The sequence below is a fragment of the Heterodontus francisci genome, chromosome 2 (genome assembly GCF_036365525.1).
Source record: "Heterodontus francisci isolate sHetFra1 chromosome 2, sHetFra1.hap1, whole genome shotgun sequence".
NCBI classification, from domain to species: Eukaryota; Metazoa; Chordata; class Chondrichthyes; order Heterodontiformes; family Heterodontidae; genus Heterodontus; species Heterodontus francisci.
The window spans coordinates 127709723-127728566 of NC_090372.1; the positions used below are offsets into that span (position 1 = coordinate 127709723).

The following is an 18844-nucleotide window of genomic DNA, read 5'->3' on the forward strand; positions in this document are numbered from 1 at the left end:
TGTGTGAAGGAGATTTGACCTAACAAATTTACTAAATCTCAATGTAAGTTGTCACATGATACATTTAGACTTCAGTAAGGCTTCTGATAACATGCCACGCAAGCAATTAGGCCAGAAAGCAGGAAGACATGGAATAAATGGCAAGCTTCTGAGATGTACTGAAAAGTGGCTAAACCAATGAGTCTTTGTGAATGGAGCTGTCTCGACTGTTAGCAGGGTGCCATTACAGTTACAAAAGCAAAATACTGTGGCTGCTGAAAATCTGAAATGAAAACAGAAAATGCAGGAATTACTGAGCAGATCAGGCAACACCTGTGGGAGAGAAATAGAGATAACTTTTCAAGTCAATGAACTTTTGTCAGAACCGAGTTCTGAAAATAGGTTATTGACCTGGAACATTGCCTCTCTTTCTCTCTCCATAGATGCTGCTTGACCTGCTCAGTATTTCCAGCATTTTCTGTTTGTTGCCATTACCATTAATAATGGATTAAAAGGTTTGGGAACTGAGACAAACACGAAGGTATATGTGCTTGCAGGTGACTAAGTATCGGGGAGTGGATTTGAGACAATATTGTGATGGAATCTGTGGCTGCAAAGCTTTTTATTTTAGACCCTAACTGAAACAGAAACCAGAACTGAAACAGAAGCTGGAAAAACAACTTCAGGCTTCCGGGGAAACTAACATTGGTTAGAATCAGATAAAAGGAGACAGAGGCTTCCCCGGATCAGGCAGACAAGGTAGAAGTGGTGCACCGGCAAGCAGAAGTGAAGACTGAATCTAGGAGCTGTTTCTGTTACTTAAAGTCGGCGACTAACTAGACCCAGCCATACAGTACACAGATTGTCACCGAAGGACTCCGATAAAGGGAAGACTGGTAAATCCACACCAGCAAGACTGCCATGAGCAGAGCTGAGGAGATTCCGGAGAAATATGCTTTGTGGTGAAGACTGTACCCGTGGAGCTCAGATTGAGGGGTAACTGGCATCAGAAGAAGAACTGCGGCTAAGTCCGTGAAGAAAGGAGTTGAAAATCTACCTGAGGAACTTCAGGGTTGTGAAGAACTCTGACTGTAATTGTTGCCATATATGCTGGGTGGACTGTCTAATGAAACTGACAGACATAGAGCTATACAGTACAGAAATAGGCCCTTCGGCCCATTGTGTCCATGCCAGCCATTAAGCACCTATCTATTCTAATCCCATTTTCCAGCACTTGGCCCGTAGCCTTGTATGCTATGGCATTTCAAGTGCTCATCGAAATACTTCTTAAATGTCGTGAGGGTGCTGACTATCCTTGATTAATCCCTGCCTCTCCAAGTGGAGATTAATCCTGTCCCTCAGAATTTTTTTCCAATAGTTTCCCTACCACTGATGTTAAGATTCACTGGCCTGTAATTACCTGGTTTATCCCTACTACCCTTCTTGAATAATGGCACCTCTCCTGTGGCCAGAGAGGATTTGAAAATTTGTGTCAGAGACCCTGCAATCTCCTCCCTTGTCTCACACAGCAGCCTGGGATACATCTCATTTATCCACTTTTAAGCCCATTAAAACCTCCTTGCTTTCAATACTAATTTGTTGAAGTATATCACAATTCCCCTCCCTGATCTCTACAGCTACATCGCCCTACTCCACAGTGAACACAGATGAAAAGTAATCATTTAAAACCTCACCTACGTCCTTTGACTCCACACATAGATTGCCGCTTTGATCCCTGGTTATCCTCTTGCCCTTAATATACTTATAAAACGCCTTAGGATTTTCCTATATCTTGTCTGCCAGTATTTTTTCATGACCCCTCTTCGCTCTCCTAATGACTTTTTTTTCTTAAGTACCCCCCCCTAACTTTCTATACTCCTCTAGTGCCTCTGCTATTTTCAGCCCTCTGAATCTGCCATAAGCCTCCTTTTTTTTTCCCTGATCCAATCCTCTATATCCCTTGACATCTAGGGCTCCCTGGACTTGTTGGTCCTACCCTTCATCTTTATGGGAATACGTTGGCCCTGAACTCTCACCATTTCCTCTTTGAATGACTCCTACTGGTCTGATGTAGACTTTCCTACAAGTAGCTGCTCCCAGTCCACTTTGGCAGGATCCTGTTTTATCATATTGAAATCTGCCTTCCCCCAATTAAATACCTTTATTTCCAGTCCACCTTTGTCCTTTTCCATAACTACCTTAAATCTTAGAGTTATGGTCACTATCCCAAAATGCTCCCCCACTGACACTTACACCACTTTTGTCCGGCTTCATGTCCTAGGATTAGGTCCAGTACCGCCCCCTCTCGCAGGACTTTCTACATGCTGGCTCAAAAGCTCTCTTGGATGCACTTTAAGAATTCTGCTCCCTTTAAGCCTTTTGCACTAAGACTATCCCAGTTAAAATTGGGCAAGTTGAAATACCCTATTACCCTATTATTTTTACACCTGAGATTTGCCTACATATCTGCTCCCCTATCTCTCCCTGACTGTTTGGAGACCTGTAGTACACTCCCAGCCAAGTGATTGCCCCCTTTTAGTTTTTAAATTCTACCCATATGGCCTAATTTGAGGAACCTTCTAAGATATCATCCCTCCTTACTGCAGTAATTGACTCCTTGATCAATAGTGCAATGCCACCTCCTGTTTTACATCCCCGTCACGCCTAAAGATTCTATATCCTGGAATATTGAGCTGCCAGTCCTGCCCTTAACTCAACCATGTCTCTGTGATAGCAATAATATCATATTCCCATGTGTTAATTAACACCCTCAATTCATCTGCCTTACTTGTTAAGACTCCTTGCGTTAAAATAGATGTAATCCAGCCTTGCATTATTCACGTGCCTTAACAGGTCTATATTTGCTCTGCCTTCCAGACTGACTTAGTTTCTCTTCTATATTTGGCTGTGCATCACCCCCTACTGTACCTCCATTCTGTATCCCATCCCCCTGCCAAATTAGTTTAACCTCCTTCTCTCTTCCCCCCCACCCCCAAAACAGCACTAGCAAACCACTCTGCAAGGATGTTGGTCCCGTTCCGGTTCAGGTGCAACCCCTTCACCATAAACAGACCCAGTCATCCAGGAAACTAAAGCCCTCCCTCCTGCACCATCTTTTCAGGCATCTGCTCTATCCTCCTATTCCTATACTCACTAGCATGTGGCACCGGGAGTAATCCAGAGATTGCAACCTTTGAGGTCCTGCTTTTTAATCTGCTACCTAGCTCCCTAAATTCTAGTTGCAGGACCTTATCCCTCTTTCTACCTATGTCGTTGGTACCAATGTGTACCACAACCTCTGACTGTTCACCCTCCCCCTTCAGAATGTCATGTAGCCGCTCCGTGCCATCCTTGACCCTAGCACCAGGGAAGCAACATATCATCCTGGAGTCACATTTGCGGCCACAGAAATGCCTATCTCTGCCCCTTACGATAGAATCCCCTATCACTATAGCTCTCCCACTCTTTTTCCACCCCTCCTGCGCAGTTGAGCCACACGTGCTGCCAAAGACTTGGCTCTTGCAGCATTCCCGAGAAACCATCTTCCCCTGACAGTGTCCAAAGAGGAAAATCAGTTAGAGAGGGAGATGGACCTAGGGGACTCCTGCACTACCTGCCTAGTTCTTCTACTCTGCCTGTGGAAATACACGAGAGAGAACTGGATGGATCTTTGACACAGCGGGTGAAGGAAGGGCATTAGTTTTTGCGACCAGCCACTGGAATGCAGAATATGTTCCATTCTTTTACTCCCGAATGTTCAGGTTAATACTACACAGATAATAAAAATAAATCTTACTATTTAATATATTTAAAAGTATTAAACTAAAAATGCACAATTGCAGAACATCTGGTGACTTGATGAATCAACTCCAACAAATTCTGTGCCCCTCAGTAGAGATTTTGGACATGTTGTCAAAAGAAATCAGAGGCAATTACAGAGTATTATTATTCTGTTGAATATATGAAGACCTTTCACTTAAGCAATATGAATCTTATACAACCCTTGTTGCTTCAATGCACCAGGATTCATTTTGCAAAATACAAGGATGTAGATTTGAGAATTACGCTCAAAACTAGCTTGGACAGTTGTCTTTACGTGAAAATTGCTTTAATTTTCAACTAAAATTTCTTATGAATATCATTTCCTACTTGAGCATGGAAGAGGGAGATGAGGATGGGAAGAGGAAGGCAAGTTTGAGACAGCTCTAAAAAAAATAGCACTTGAAATGCATGCATTGTAGCAATTCATACATAACCAATTCATTATTGTTCTTTCTTTTCTTCTTAGGCAGTCCCTCGGGATCATTCAGCCTGTCTTTGAACATGGATCTTTAAAAAAAAATCTAATTTTGAACTATTTAATGATGTTTAAAATTGCTTGCAGATAGAGGTGGCATTTATCAGGTGGGAGGAAAGCAGAAAAAAATGGACTCGCATGTTAGCCGTCAGCCCTTTTGCGCATCTCCAAGCAGTTTCCTCAACAGCAACAGAAGAATCCTCCCTGTCCTGTCAATCAACGAGACAAAGAGGGGACACTCAAACCATTTAATCAGAAGATGATAGAAAAAAAAATACCTTGCTGTCAGCTTTTACAATGATTCTTCCGAGTCCTCGGATTGGTCTCGGAGCCAGAGCATCCTGTCTTTCTTTAACAAAGGTGGACAGAATCTTCCAATAGCTACTAAGATGTCTCTCTGCAAAGTTCATTAATCCAAAGCGTAGGACCAATTTCTTAAGTCCCCAAACTATCAAAAAAAGGATTAAGAATACTTCATAAAAATATAACCGTAAACAGCTAAAAACAAATTCAGCAATGACAATTTATTTCTATGTTGCTTAATTGGTTCAATTTCATTGTTGGTCTTCCATTTCAAATGGAATAGTGGCTGTATTGCATCTCAACAACAACTTGCATACCTGGAACACTTTTCTCATAGAAAGACATGCCAAGACACTTCACAGATGCTTAACCAGACGAAAATATATTTTTTTATTTGTTCATGGGATGTCGGCGCCACTGCATGGCCAGCATTTACTGCCCATCCCTAATTGCCCTTGAACTGAGTGGCTTGCTACGCCATCTCAGAGGTCATTTAAGAGTCAACCACATTGCCATGGATCTGGAGTCACAGGTAGGCCAGACCAGGTAAGGACGGCAGATTTCCTTCCCAGAGGACATTAGTGAACCAGAAGGGTTTTTACAACAATCAACAATGGTTTCACGGTCACCATTAGACTAGCTTTTTAATTCCAGATTTATTATATACCGAGCCAAGAAGAAATTATGACAGATGATTAAAGGTTTTGTTAAAGAGGTAACTTTGAGAGGAGAGGGAAATTGAGAGTCAGGGAGCTTTCAGGAGGGAATTCAGAGGAAGAGCCTAGATGGAAAGGCTCAGCTACCAATGTTGGATAAAGGGAGGGGGTCTGTATTAGAGGCCCAAGTAGGTGCAAGGCAGAGGCATTACAGACACAGAAATGGACTTAAGCACAAAGATGACCGTTTTAAATTTGAGGTATGGGGTCATGGATGAGTGAGATTTGGTGCAGGATGGAATACGGGTATGTCACAAGTGTTTGGATTTTTTTAAAATTTGAAAGCTAAGAATTCTGTGTACTTTTAAAAACTGAGAAAAAGGATTTTTCTCTGTGAACAATGACTGCTGAAACTTGGCGTTTGAACTGAGTGACCCAGACTGCAAGGCACTCGTTTCCAAGCAACTCAACAGGAAAATGAGAGTCATAAATCTTCTTGTCACATGACTTGATTGTTAGAGTTAAAGTTTCAGTTTTGCAGTGTGAGAAAAGACCAGGGAGCTGGAAGCAGCTAGCAGTGAGCTGGCTGGGACCCATATTTGCAGACTAGACAAAAAAGACCTATTTGCTGAAAAAGGCTTGCATCTCTTGTAAAAAGAAATTCTACATTTGAGGTGGTGGCTGTGGACTGCCTGGAGAAGACCTGTGGAAAGGAAAAGACACAGGAAAAGAGTTGCTGCTCTCTGTGGAGAAAGGCTCCTTTGCTGAGAGAAAACCCTGCATTTTAAAAGGTAGCAGACTCCTATTGCCCCTAGTCTCTGAAAAATCTCTGCCTCAGGAGTGATTCCTGTTGCTTCTTCCGCTTTGAGAGGTCCTGAAATATCAAGAAAGCTTCTATTGTTCGACTGCTATTTCAAAACCCAAGTAGATCTGTTGTTATACCCTTTGCTGAAAGATCTGTGTGACGCCTGCTGCAGACAAAGTGCCGTGAACACCTACCCATCACAGACTGTTCATTAACCTTGCCTGGTGAGACTTCCAGTGGAATCCGACTATTCGACTCTGGAAAATATCCTACCAGAACGTTACAACCCAGTTATTTTATTATTCCTAAGAAACAGTTGTAATCTATAAACATCCTTTTAAAACTGGTTAACTGTTTTTTTTTATATGTACGTGTACATGGGGGAGTCAGGAAGAATAAAGAGTTATAACAACTTTTCATATGTAGATTTATCTCATTATTGTTTAAGATTTAGTTTATTAATAAATAATTAATTTTGTTGTTTTAAAGAAACCTGGTTTGGTGTGTTTTATTCTGGGGGACAAATAGTGAGATTAATTTGGCTGCTTTCCAGTAGGTGGGAAATTTTACTAATATGCCATGACCTCTGGAGTAGTGGGATTGAATTAACAGTGCATTACACCCGCCTTGGTTATAACAGGTAGCAAAGTTTTCAAGAGCTGAAATTTATGCTGGGTGAAGGATGGGAGGCCTCCCAGAACAGCATTGGAATAGTTGAGTCTGGAGGTGACAAAAGGCAGAGATGACTGGTTTAGCAGGTGGGCTGAGACAAAGTAGATATGGCTGATGTTATGGAGGTGGAAGTAGGTGGTCTGCATATTGGAAAGGATGAGGGTTGGAACCTCAACTCGGGGGTCAAATGCCAAACAGTCAGGCTAAGGGGAACAGGATGAATCAGTGGCCATGCAAAAGGTGATGGCTTCCCACTATTTATTTGAAGGAAAACACAATCCAACTGACAACATAGAGGGGCCAAGATAGTTGTTGGGAGAGGTACAGCAGGATATCATCAGCATACATGTGGAATATGACTTGTCCCTGAATCATGTTGCCAAAGAGCAGCATGTTGATGAGGCAAAAGAAAGGCAGAAATATACATCCTTGGCAGACACCAGAGGGAATGGTATGAGGGTGGTAAGAAGCAAATCTGAAGATGCTCAGATAGCTAAAAATGGAAACTAGCAAGGACAGTCACACTTATTTGGACAATAGAGGACAGGCATAGGAAGAAAGTAGTGTGGTCAACTAAGGGAAATGCTGCAGAGAAGTCAAAGTGAGATAATGCACCATGAATAGTCACAGAGAATACTATGTAACTTTGATTAAGGCCATTTCAGTGCTGTGTCAAGAGTAGATACGAACATGAAGGAAGATGGGCACAAATTTGGGAGGCACCACTTTGTTAAAAGATTTAAGAGGAAAGGGAAGGTGGAGATCTGAAAGAGAAAATGCTGAAAACATGCACAAAAAGTCACCAACCTTAAACATTAACTCTACCTTCCTCTCTGCACAGATGCTATCTGAAGTGCAAGATTTACAGCATTTTCTGTTTTTATTTCAGAGTTCCAGCCCTGCGACAATTTGAGTTTGCAAGGACAAAGGAGATGAAGGTTTTTTTTTTGGGGAGAGTGAAGATGGCAGTTTTGAAAGCAAGACACACAATAATCGACAAGAGAGAACAATGTACAATTTCAGTTAGCACGGAGACCAGGAAGAGAAGATGGATTGGTCTGGAAAGGGAATGGGACAAGGAAATGAGGCCAGACAGAGCAGCACCAGCTGCAGTAGGAGCGATCAATAGGAGGATGAAATGGGCTCTTTCCTTCCTGCAACTTGATCCATTAAGGGTCAGGTCCATCAAATCTGAACAGATTTTTAAATTTCTAAGGACTAAATGATTATTCATAAGGCCTGTCGCCTTATGAATAATAATTTGCATTTATACAGCACCTTTAATGCAGAAAGGCACTTCAAAAGGGCTTGCTCAAACAAAAATGGATGTCAAGAAAAAATTATATTTGAGGGTAGGTCCATAGGTTCATGGTTTAGCACCTCCTGGCAAGTTCAAACGATGATAACCAGCAACTAGGACCAAAACTGCATGCTAAATCCAGATTTTAAACAGGCATGTCTCATTAGCACTGCACTCATTTAGCAACTGTTTTCACCCTTTGGCCAAAATAACATCCATTAAATGGTTACTTATTTCAATAACTTTTCAGGGACTGCCACACTTGCTCACATAACTGACTACACTTCAAAAATAATTCTTAGACTGTGAAGTGCTTTGGGACGTGACGACACAAACAAGGTTCCACAGATGCAAGTTGTTCTTTTTTGTATGGGCATTGGTCATCCACTGCAATAACCTCACCCAAGTGGCCATGAATCAACTGTGAAACTTGGGAAAGTAGGGGAGGCGTAGTGGTAATGTCCCAGGCGAATGCTCTGAGGACATGGGTTTGAATCCCACCATGGTAGATGGTGAAATTTGAATTCAATTAATAAATCTGGAATTAGAAAGCTAGTCTAATGGTGACCGTAAAACCATTGGCAATTGTTCTAAAAACCCATCTGGTTTACTAATGTCCTTTTGTGGAAGGAAATCTGCCGTCCTTACCTGGTCTGGCCTTGAGGTGACTCCAGACCCACAGCAATGTGGCTGACTTTTAAATGCTCTCTGAAATGGCCTTGCAAGCCACTCAATTGTATCAAACCACTATGAAGTCTAACAAAAGGAATGAAATCAGATGGACCACCCGGCATTAACCTAGTCACTGGCAAACCCAGCCGTGTCAACCCTGACAACGTCCCAGCAATAGCAGCTCCAAAACTAGCCGCGCCCCTAGCCAAGCTGTTCCAGTACACTGGCATCTACTCAGCAATGTGGAAAAGTGACCAGGTATGTCCTGTACATAAAAAGGACAAATCCAACCCAGCCAATTACTGCCCCATCAGTCTACTCTCAATCATTAGCAAAGCAATGGAAGGACAATGCAATCAAACGGCACTTGCTCAGCAATAACCTGCTCACTGATGCTCAGCTTGGGTTGTGCCAGGGCCACTCAGCTCCTGACCTCATTACAGCCTTGGTCCAAACATGGACAAAAGAGCTGAACTCCAGAGGTGAATTGAGAGTGACTGCCCTTGACATTAAGGTGGAATTTGACCAAGTGTGGCATCAAGGAGCCCTAGCAAAACTGGAATAAATGGGAATCGGGGGAAAACTCTCCACCGGTTGCAGTCATATCTAGCACAAATGAAGATGGTTGTGGTTGTTCGAGGTCAATCATCTCAGTCCCAGGACATCTCTGCAGGAGTTCTTCAGGGTAGCGTCCTAGGCCCAACCATCTTCAGCTGTTTCATCAATGACCTTCCCTCCACCGTAAGCAGGGATGTTCACTTATAATTGCACAATGTTTAGCAGCATTTGCAACTCCTCAGATACTGCAGCAAGACCTGGACAACATCCAGGCTTGGGCTGATAAGTGACAAGTAACATTTGCTCCACACAAATACCAGGCAATGACTATCTTAAACAAGAGAAAATCTAACTATCTCGTCTTGACGTTCAATGGCATTACCATTAACATCCTGGGTTACCACTGACCAAAAACTGAACTGGACCAGCCACACATATACTGGTGGCTACAAGACCAGGTCAGAGGCTGGGAATTCTGCGGCGAGTAACTCACCTCCTGACTCACCAATGTCTGTCCACCATCTACAGGGCACAAGTCAGGAGGGTGATGGAATACTCTCCACTTGCCTGGATGGGTGCAGCTCCAACAACACTCGAGAAGCTCGACACCATCCAGGACAAAGCGCCTGCCTGATTAGCACCCCACCCACCACCTTCAACATTCACTCCCTTCACCATCAACACACAGTGACAACAGTCTGCACCATCTACAAGATGCACTGCAGCAACTCACCAAGGCTCCTTCGACAGCACCTTCTAAACCCGGGACCTCTACCACCTAGAACAAGGGCAGCTGATGCATGGGAACACCACCACCTGCAAGTTCCCCTCCAAGCCACACACCATACTGACTTGGAATCACATCGCCGTTCCTTCACTGTCGCTGGGTCAAAATCCTGGAACTCTCTTCCTAACAGCAATGTTGGCGTACGTGCACCCCAAGGACGGCAATGGTTCAAGGCAGCAGCTCACCACCACCTTCTCAAGGGCAATTAGGGATGGGCAATAAATGCTGACCTAGCCAGTGACGCACACATCCCATGCTAAGCTCAACCTTGCTCTCATCCAACATCCACATATGTACATTTCAAATAGCAATCACTGGATAATGATCAGAACAGACACAATGAATTTTCCCCTCACTAATCCATCAGCATGCAAGCCCATTAGAATAGCACCTGTGCCACTCTGGTTCAGTTAACTCAGCAGAGTAAAAGGATCCAATTAGAGGCTTCCAGATATGCAAGGCTTAGCTACTAACTGCCTAAATGCACTGCCATTGGGAGAACTGCATATATACTACTTAAGACAGTGATGCCAATGAGTTGCCATACCAAAGTGTAATAACCCATGGTGGTGGAATGCATTTATTCAGTTCCCAATAACAAATATGCTGCTAAGGAGAAGTACAAAGCAGAAAATAAGTAAAGAGATCAGGGAGCCACATGCAAACAGACCCGAGTAGTCACCTGACTACCATCTCAGTGCATGTATAGCTGGGGAATCTGGAAGGAGATCCTGGAAGAGATCAAAAGGGACAACCCATGGAATTCAATTTAACTGACCTGCTTTCGGCACTTTATCCATTCAGGGCCAGGTCCAGACAAATCCTACAATTCACAGCTGTCCATCAAATCTCAACAGATTTTGACATTTCTAAAGACTGAATTCATAAGGCCTGTTAAACTAACAATTTGCGTTTATACAGCACCTTTAATGCAGAAAAACACTTCACAGGGGTTTACTCAAACAAAAAAACATGCCAAGAAAAAACGAGATTAGAGGGTAGCTTCGTCAATGAGGTGGATTTTAAGCTGGGCCTTAAAGGAGAAGAGAGACGAAGGGATATAGGGAGGGAATCCCTGAGCGTAAGGGCCCAGAGGGGCAAAGGCTCAGTAGCCAATGGCATAGTCAAGAAGAGATGTATAGAAGACTAGTCAAAGGAATGTGGGGTAGAGGTGTGACAGGATCAAAAATATTACCAGCCACTGGTACTGGGAGCAACTCGAGTATCCAAAGGTTCAGCCAGATCTGTACAATAGCAATAGCCCAGACAAGCATCACAAAATAGATGTCACTTGTTTTCTTCTTCTTCATAAAAGATACTATTACAGGTCTTGGTATTCCTAATGGAGTGTATGAGGACGAGGAGGAAGAGGATGACGAACTGAAGTCTCTAGTTTCAACTGATCCTAATGAGAAAAAAAATACATTACCACATACATTTAAATCAGCAATGGGACCTTTACTAGTGTCTATAAATAGTACTAACATTACCACTTCATTTAAGTCTGGTCAACAGAGTGGCTCCAAATTTATTAAAACAACAAAGCTGCCAAATTTCAACTGATCACAAGATGGATCGCTCACTTTCAGAACACAAGAACTTTAGAAACGGAAAAAAGAAAGTTATTGGACTTCAGGTATGTCCCGCTTTCATGCATTAACCCAGCTACCCATCTTCTGAACGATTCCGTTAATCTGTATCTCCATAAACACACCTGATCTTGACTTTTATGTTGTCTGCTCTAATGGTTTTTCACGGCAATGTATTCTACAATAATTCCTCTTTGGCTAAAAAAAGTTCTATTCTTACTCTTAACTTTAACTTGCATCCTCAGGTATATGAATAGGTCACCACAGTGAACAATTTGCCTGGATCATTTGTCTCAATTCCCCTCAATGAATTAGATCATATGATCACTGAATAGGTGCAGAACATTTTGCCATCGGGGGGAGGGGAATAGCCACAGGCTGTGGTCCATGTTGGAACCAATGACAGGTATGAAAAAGATTGAGGTCCTACAGGCAGAGTTTCAGGAGTTAAGGAGAAAGCTAAAGAGCAGGACCTCGAGGTAGTAATCTCGATTGCACCCAGTGCCACATGCCAGCAGCAGTAAGGCAGGCTATTGTGTAGCTGGAGAAATGGCGCAGGAGGGAGGGCTTCATATTCCTGGGCCATTGGGACCAGTTCTGGGGCAGGAGTGGCCTGTACAAAACGGATGGGGTTGCACCTCAACAGGGCTGGGACTAATGTCCTCACAGGCAACTAGTGCTGCGGAGGAGGATTTAAACTAATTTGTGTGGGGGAGGGGCAACAGGATAAAGCATTACAAAGGAGATACAAGTTTATCAAGGACTGGAAGAGACAAACAACATAAAGAGCTCAAAGATAGGAGGGATCAGACAGGAGGGAAATGTGAAGCAGACTAGGATGGGTACAGAGTGCATGTGCATAAATAAACAGAGCGTGGTAAATAAGGTTGATGAACTGCAGATACAAGTAGTGGCAATACCGATGGCCTGGCTCATACAAGGGGAGAAATGGTCACTTAATAATCTTGGCTACAATCTATTCAAAAAGATGGAGAAACTAAAAATTAGGCAGGGTGGCAATATTGATCCAATATACTGTTACAGTATTAGCAAGGGGGTGATGTACTTAGATTCAAAGAGAAAAATCTATTTGGTTAGAAATTGAGGACCAATAAAGGAGCTATCATGTTGCTGAGTCTATACTATAGGCCACCAAATAATGAGGAAGAGATGGAGAAGCATATTTTCAGGTAAATTACAGGAAGATGCAAAAATTTCAATGTGATAATAGGGGATTTAATTATTTTAATAGAGACTAGGAAAAGAATAGTGTAAAGGGCAAAGAGAGGGAGGAATTCCTGAAATACATACAACAAAATTTTCTTGATCGATGTATTTCTAGCCCAACAAGCAAGGAAGTAGTGTTGGAACGTTTCTGTGGGGAACATTTGGGGAACAGTGATCACCATGTCATTAGGTTTACAGCAGCTATGAAAAGTCAAATGTGAAAATACACAACTGGAGGAAAGCTAATTTCAGTGAGTTGAACTGGGATCAGGTCCAGGTGGATTAGAATCAAACATTGGCAGGCAAAACAGTAAATGAGCAATGGGGGCCTTCAAAGAGGATACTGTCAGTGTCACAGTAAAGGAGGTGGTGGTAGAGAAATTGGATGGGATAAAATAAAGAGGAGGTTAAAAGGTTGACAGCACTCAAAGTAGAAAAAATTCATCCAGTCTGGATAGGATGCATGCTAGGTTACTATGGGAAGTGAGGGTAGAAATTGCACAGACTCTGATCACATCCTTTCAATCCTCCTTAGATGGGGGAGTGGTGCCAGAGGACTGTAGGGTTACAAATTTTACACTCCTGTTCAATAAAAGGGAGAGGGATAAACCCAGTATCTATAGGCCAGTCAGCCTAAAGTTGGTAGTGGGGAAATTGAGACACAATAATACAGGACAAAACTAAGTGACACTTGGAAAAATATGGGTTAATAAATTGTAGCCAGCACTGATTTGTTAAAGGCTAATAGTGTTTGACTAACTTGATTTGAAATCTTCTGATGGAGTAACAGAGAGGGTTGATGAGGGTAGTGCCATTGATGTGTATATGGACTTTCAAAAAGCATTTGATAAAGTATCACATAATAGACATATTAGCAAAATTGAAGCCTAGAGGATTGAAGGGCCAGTGGCTACGTGGATAAATAATCGGCTAAAGTATAGAAAGCAGTGATTAGTGAACAGCTGTTTTTCAGACTGGAGGGAAATGTGCATTGGTGTTCCCCTGCTCCCCGCCCCCGAGGCCAGTGTTGGGACCCCTGCTCTTTTTGATATATATTAATGACCTGGAATTGATTATACAGGGCATCACTTCAAAGTCTGCAGATGACACAAGACCTGAAAATGTAGTAAGTAACAATGAGGACAGTAACAGACTCCAGGAGGACATGTACAGGCTGGTGAAATGGGCAAACACATGGCAGATTCAGAGAAGTGTGAAGTGATTCATTTTGGTAGGAACAATGCCAAGAGGCAATATAAAGTAAATGGTACAATTTTAAACAGGGTGCAGGGAGAGAGAGACCGGAGAGGTCTTTGAAGGTGGCAGGACAAGTTGAAAAGGCTGTTAAAAATACAAGCACCTTGGCTTTATAAATAGAGGCAGAGGGTAGAAAAACAAGGAAGTTATGCGAAAGCATTATAAAACACCAATTAGGGCTCAGCTGGAGTATTGTGGCCAATTCTGGGCACCACACTTGAAGAAGAATGTCAAGGCCTTTGGTGAGGATGCAGAGGAGATCTACTTGAATAGTACGAGGGATGCAGAACTTCAGTTACATGGAGAGGCTAGAGAAACTGGGGTTTGCTTTAGAGCAGAGAAGGTTAAAGGGAGATTTGAGAGAGGTGGTCAAAATCATGAGGGTTTTAATAAAGCAAAGGCAGCAGAACTGTTTTCACTGGCAATTGCACTGGTAACCAGAAGATAATTGACAAAAGAATCAGAGATGAGATGAGATTTTTTTAAATGCAGCAAGTTATGACGATCTAGATGCACTGCCTGATAGGGTGGTGGAAGCACATTTAATAGTAACTTTCAAAAGGAGATTGATATATAGGGGGAGACAGTGGCGTAGTGGTATTGTCACTGGACTAGTAACCCAGAGTATTGCTCTGGAGACATGGGTTCAAATCCCACCACAATGGAATTTGAATTCAATTAATAAATCTGGAATTAAAAGCTAGTCTAATGATCTAACAATGGCCACGAAACCATTGTTGTAAAAACCCATCTGGTTCACTAATGTCTTTTAGGGAAGGAAATCTGCTGTCCGTACTTGGTCTGGCCTACATGTGACTCCAGACCCACAGCAATACAGTTGACTCTTACATGCCCTCTGAAATGGCCTAGCAAGCCATTCAGTTGTATCTAACCGCTACGAAGTCAATAAAAATAAAACCGGACGGACCACCCGGCATCGACCTAGGCACTGGAAACGACAACGGCAAATCCAGCCCTGTCGACCCTGCAAAGTCCTCCTTACTAACATCTGGGGACTTATGCCAAAGTTGGGAGAGCTGTCCCACAGACTAGTCAAGCAACAGCCTGACATAGTCATACTCACGGAATCATACCTTACAGACAATGTCCCAGACACTGCCATCACCATCCCCGGGTATGTCCTGTCCTACCGGCTGGTGGCACAGTGGTATACAGTAGGGAGGGAGTTGCACTGGAGTTCTCAATATCGACTCTGGACCCCATGAAGTCTCATGGCATCAGATCAAACATGGACAAGGAAACCGCCTGCTGATTACCACCTACCGCCCTCCCTCAGCTGATGAGTCAGGACTCCTCCATGTTGAACAGCACTTGGAGGAAGCACGGAGGGTGACGAGGGCCCAAAATGTACTCTGGTGGGGGACTTCAATGTCCATCAGCAAGAGTGGCTCGGTAGCACCACTACTGACCGAGCTGGCCAAGTCCTAAGGACGTATCTGCTGGACTGGGTATGCGGCAGGTGGTGAAGGAACCAACAAGAAGGGAAAACGTACTTGACCTCGTCCTCACCAATCTGCCTGCCGCAGATGCATCTGTCCATGACAGTATTGGTAGGAGTAACCACTGCACAGTCCTTGTGGAGACAAAGTCCCGCCTTCACATTGAGGATACCCTCCATCATGTTGTGTGGCACTACCACCGTGCTAAATGGGATAGATTTCAAACAGATCTAGCAATGCAAAACTGGGCATCCATGAGGCGCTGTGGGCCATCAGCAGCAGCAGAATTATACTCAACTACAATCTGTGACTTCATGGCCCGGCATATCCCCCACTCTACCATTACCATCAAGCCAGGAGACCAACCTGGTTCAATGAAGAGTGCAGGAGGGCATGCCAGGAGTAGCACCAGGCATACCTCAAAATGAGGTGTCAACCTGGTGAAGCTACAACACACGACTATCTGCATGCCAAACTGCGTAAGCAGCATACGCGAAACAGAGCTAAGCGATCCCATAACCAACGGATCAGATCCAAGCTCTGCAGTCCTGCCACATCCAACCGTGAATGGTGGTGGACAATTAAACAACTAACTGGAGGAGGTGGCTCCACAAATATCCCCATCCTCGATGATGGGGGAGCCCAGCACATCAGTGCAAAAGAAAAGGCTGAAGCATTTGCAACAATCTTCAGCCAGAAGTGCCGAGTTGATGATCCATCTCGGCCTTCTCCTGAAGTCCCCAGCATCATAGATGCCAGACTTCAGCCAATTCGATTCACTCCGCGTGATATCAAGAAACGACTGAAGGCACTGGATACTGCAAAAGCTATGGCCCTGACAATATTCCGGCAATAGTACTGAAGACCTGTGTTCCAGAACTTGCCGCGCCCCTAGCCAAGCTGTTCCAGTACAGCTACGACACTGGCATCTACCCTGCAATGTGGAAAATTGCCCAGGTATGTCCTGTACACAAAAAGCAGGACAAGTCCAACCCGGCCAATTACCGCCCCATCAGCCTACTCTCAATCATCAGTAAAGTGATGGAAGGTGTCATAAACAGTGCCATCAAGCGGCACTTGCTTAGCAATAAACTGCTCAGTGATGCTCAGTTTGGGTTCCGCCAGGGCTACTCAGGTCCTGACCTCATTACAGACTTGGTTCAAACATGGACAAAAGAGCCGAACTCAAAAGATGAGGCGAGAGTGAATGCCCTTGACATCAAGGCAACATTTGACTGAGTATGGCATCAAGGAGCCCTTGCAAAACTGAGGTCAATGGGAATCAGGGGGAAAACCTCCGCTGGTTGGAGTCATACCCAGCGCAAAGGAAGATGGTTGTGGTTGTTGGCGGTCAATCATCAGATGGAAGTCAATCATCTGAGCTCCAGGACATCACTGCAGGAGTTCCTCAGGGTAGTGTCCTAGGCCCAACCATCTTCAGCTGCTTCATCAATGACCTTCCTTCAATCATAAGGTCAGAAGTGGGGATGTTCGCTGATGATTGCACAATGTTCAGCACCATTCGTGACTCCTCAAATACTGAAGCAGTCCGTGTAGAAATGCAGCAAGACCTGGACAATATCCAGGCTTGGTCTGCTAAGTGGCAAGTAACATTCATGCCACACAAGTGCCAGGCAATGACCATCTCCAACAAGAAAGAATCTAACCATCTCCCCTTGATATTCAAAGGCATTACCATCGCTGAATCCCCCACAATCAGCATCCCGGGGCTACCGCTGACCAGAAACTGAACTGGAGTAGCCATATAAATACCGTGGCTACAAGAGCAGGTCAGAGGCTAGGAATCCTGAGGTGTGTAACTCACCTCCTGACTCCTCAAAGCCTGTCCACCATCTACAAGGCACAAGTCAGGAGTGTGATGGAATACTCTCCACTTGCCTGGATGGGTGCAGCTCCAACACACAAGCAGCTCAACACCATCCAGGACAAAGCCGCCCGCTTGATTGGCACCCTACCTACAAACATTCACTCCTCCACCACCGACGCACAGTGGCAGTGTGTACCATCTACAAGATGCACTGCAGCAACGCACCAAGGCTCCTTAGACAGCATCTTCCAAACCCACAACCTCTACCAACTAGAAGGACAAGGGCAGCAAATACATGGAAACACCACCACCTGCAAGTTCCCCAAGTCACACACCATCCTGACTTGGAACTATGTTGCCGTTCCTTCACTGTCGCTGGGTCAAAATCCTGGAACTCCCTTCCTAACAGCACTGTGGATATACCTACCCCAAATGGACTGCAGCTCACCACCACCTTCTCAAGGGCAATTAGGGATGGGCAATAAATGCTGGCCTGGCCAGCAACAGCCACATCCCATGCATGAATTTAAAAAATACTTCAAAAGGAAAACTTTGCAGGACTATGGTGGAAGGGGGGGAATAATCGGGGAAGTGGGACGAGTTAGATAGCTCTTTCAAAGAGCCAGCACAGACACAAAAGGCCTTCTGTGCTGTATGGTTCTAATGTAAGGAATGAGGTAAAGAAAGGAATAAGGAAAGTAACGAAGGAGTACAAGGAGAGAACCTCAATGCATTAGCTAAAGCAGTAAAATATTTTACAAATATAAGCATGATTATTAAAGGTGAGGTGGGACCCCTGTTGGCAGAGGATAGTGTGTTGGCAGGAATGAGTATAAAATATATTTGATTATAGGCAAGATGTGAAATAAGATATAAACAAAAGGAATGTATAAGGGAAGCTGGTTATGTGAGAGGACATGATTTTGACATGTGTTGCACTTTTGTTGAAGTACAGCTGCATGGAAAAGATTGGTTTTCAAAGGTACCCCTGCTTTTAATGGAAATCGGAAAAGTGCTGGGACCTGCTGGGATACATCCAAAGAAATGGAAGGAACTGGGGTAAAAAAAAACAGTGGAGCCCCTGGAAATTTATGTTGGGCCTTTATCGAGATTGGATATGTACTTCAGAGTGGACAATACCAATTAAAAAAAAAATGTCTGAGATAATCCAGCTAATTACAGGTCAGTTAGTTTAATACCAGTGGTAGGGAACATTTTAGAATTTTGACTTAACAACTTGCATTAATATTGCTTCTTGAATGCAGTAAAATATCCCATGGCACTTAAAGATGAAATTAAGATAAATATTGACATTAGTTTTGTCCAACAGACAGTCCGCGAGCCAGAAACTGGCCTGCCAAGGGTTTCCATCCAGCTCTTGAACATGCCCTGACTCCGCTCTAATTGATGGCTCACCGGCATATTAAGCAGGTGGAGTAGGCAGGACCTGCATA

At 43.7% G+C, this 18844-nt stretch overlaps 1 protein-coding gene across 1 annotated transcript in view; it reads right to left on the reverse strand.

The window, feature by feature from the left end:
* tmem245 (transmembrane protein 245) overlaps positions 1-18844 on the reverse strand; it is a 238093-nt gene that overhangs the window by 132975 nt on the left and 86274 nt on the right. The window contains exons 4-5 of the mRNA XM_068053069.1: positions 11225-11434; positions 4555-4724 (exon numbers count right to left, since the gene is read on the reverse strand). Of these exons, the coding sequence (XP_067909170.1) occupies positions 4555-4724; positions 11225-11434 (380 nt within the window). The remainder of the gene's footprint in view (positions 1-4554; positions 4725-11224; positions 11435-18844) is intronic.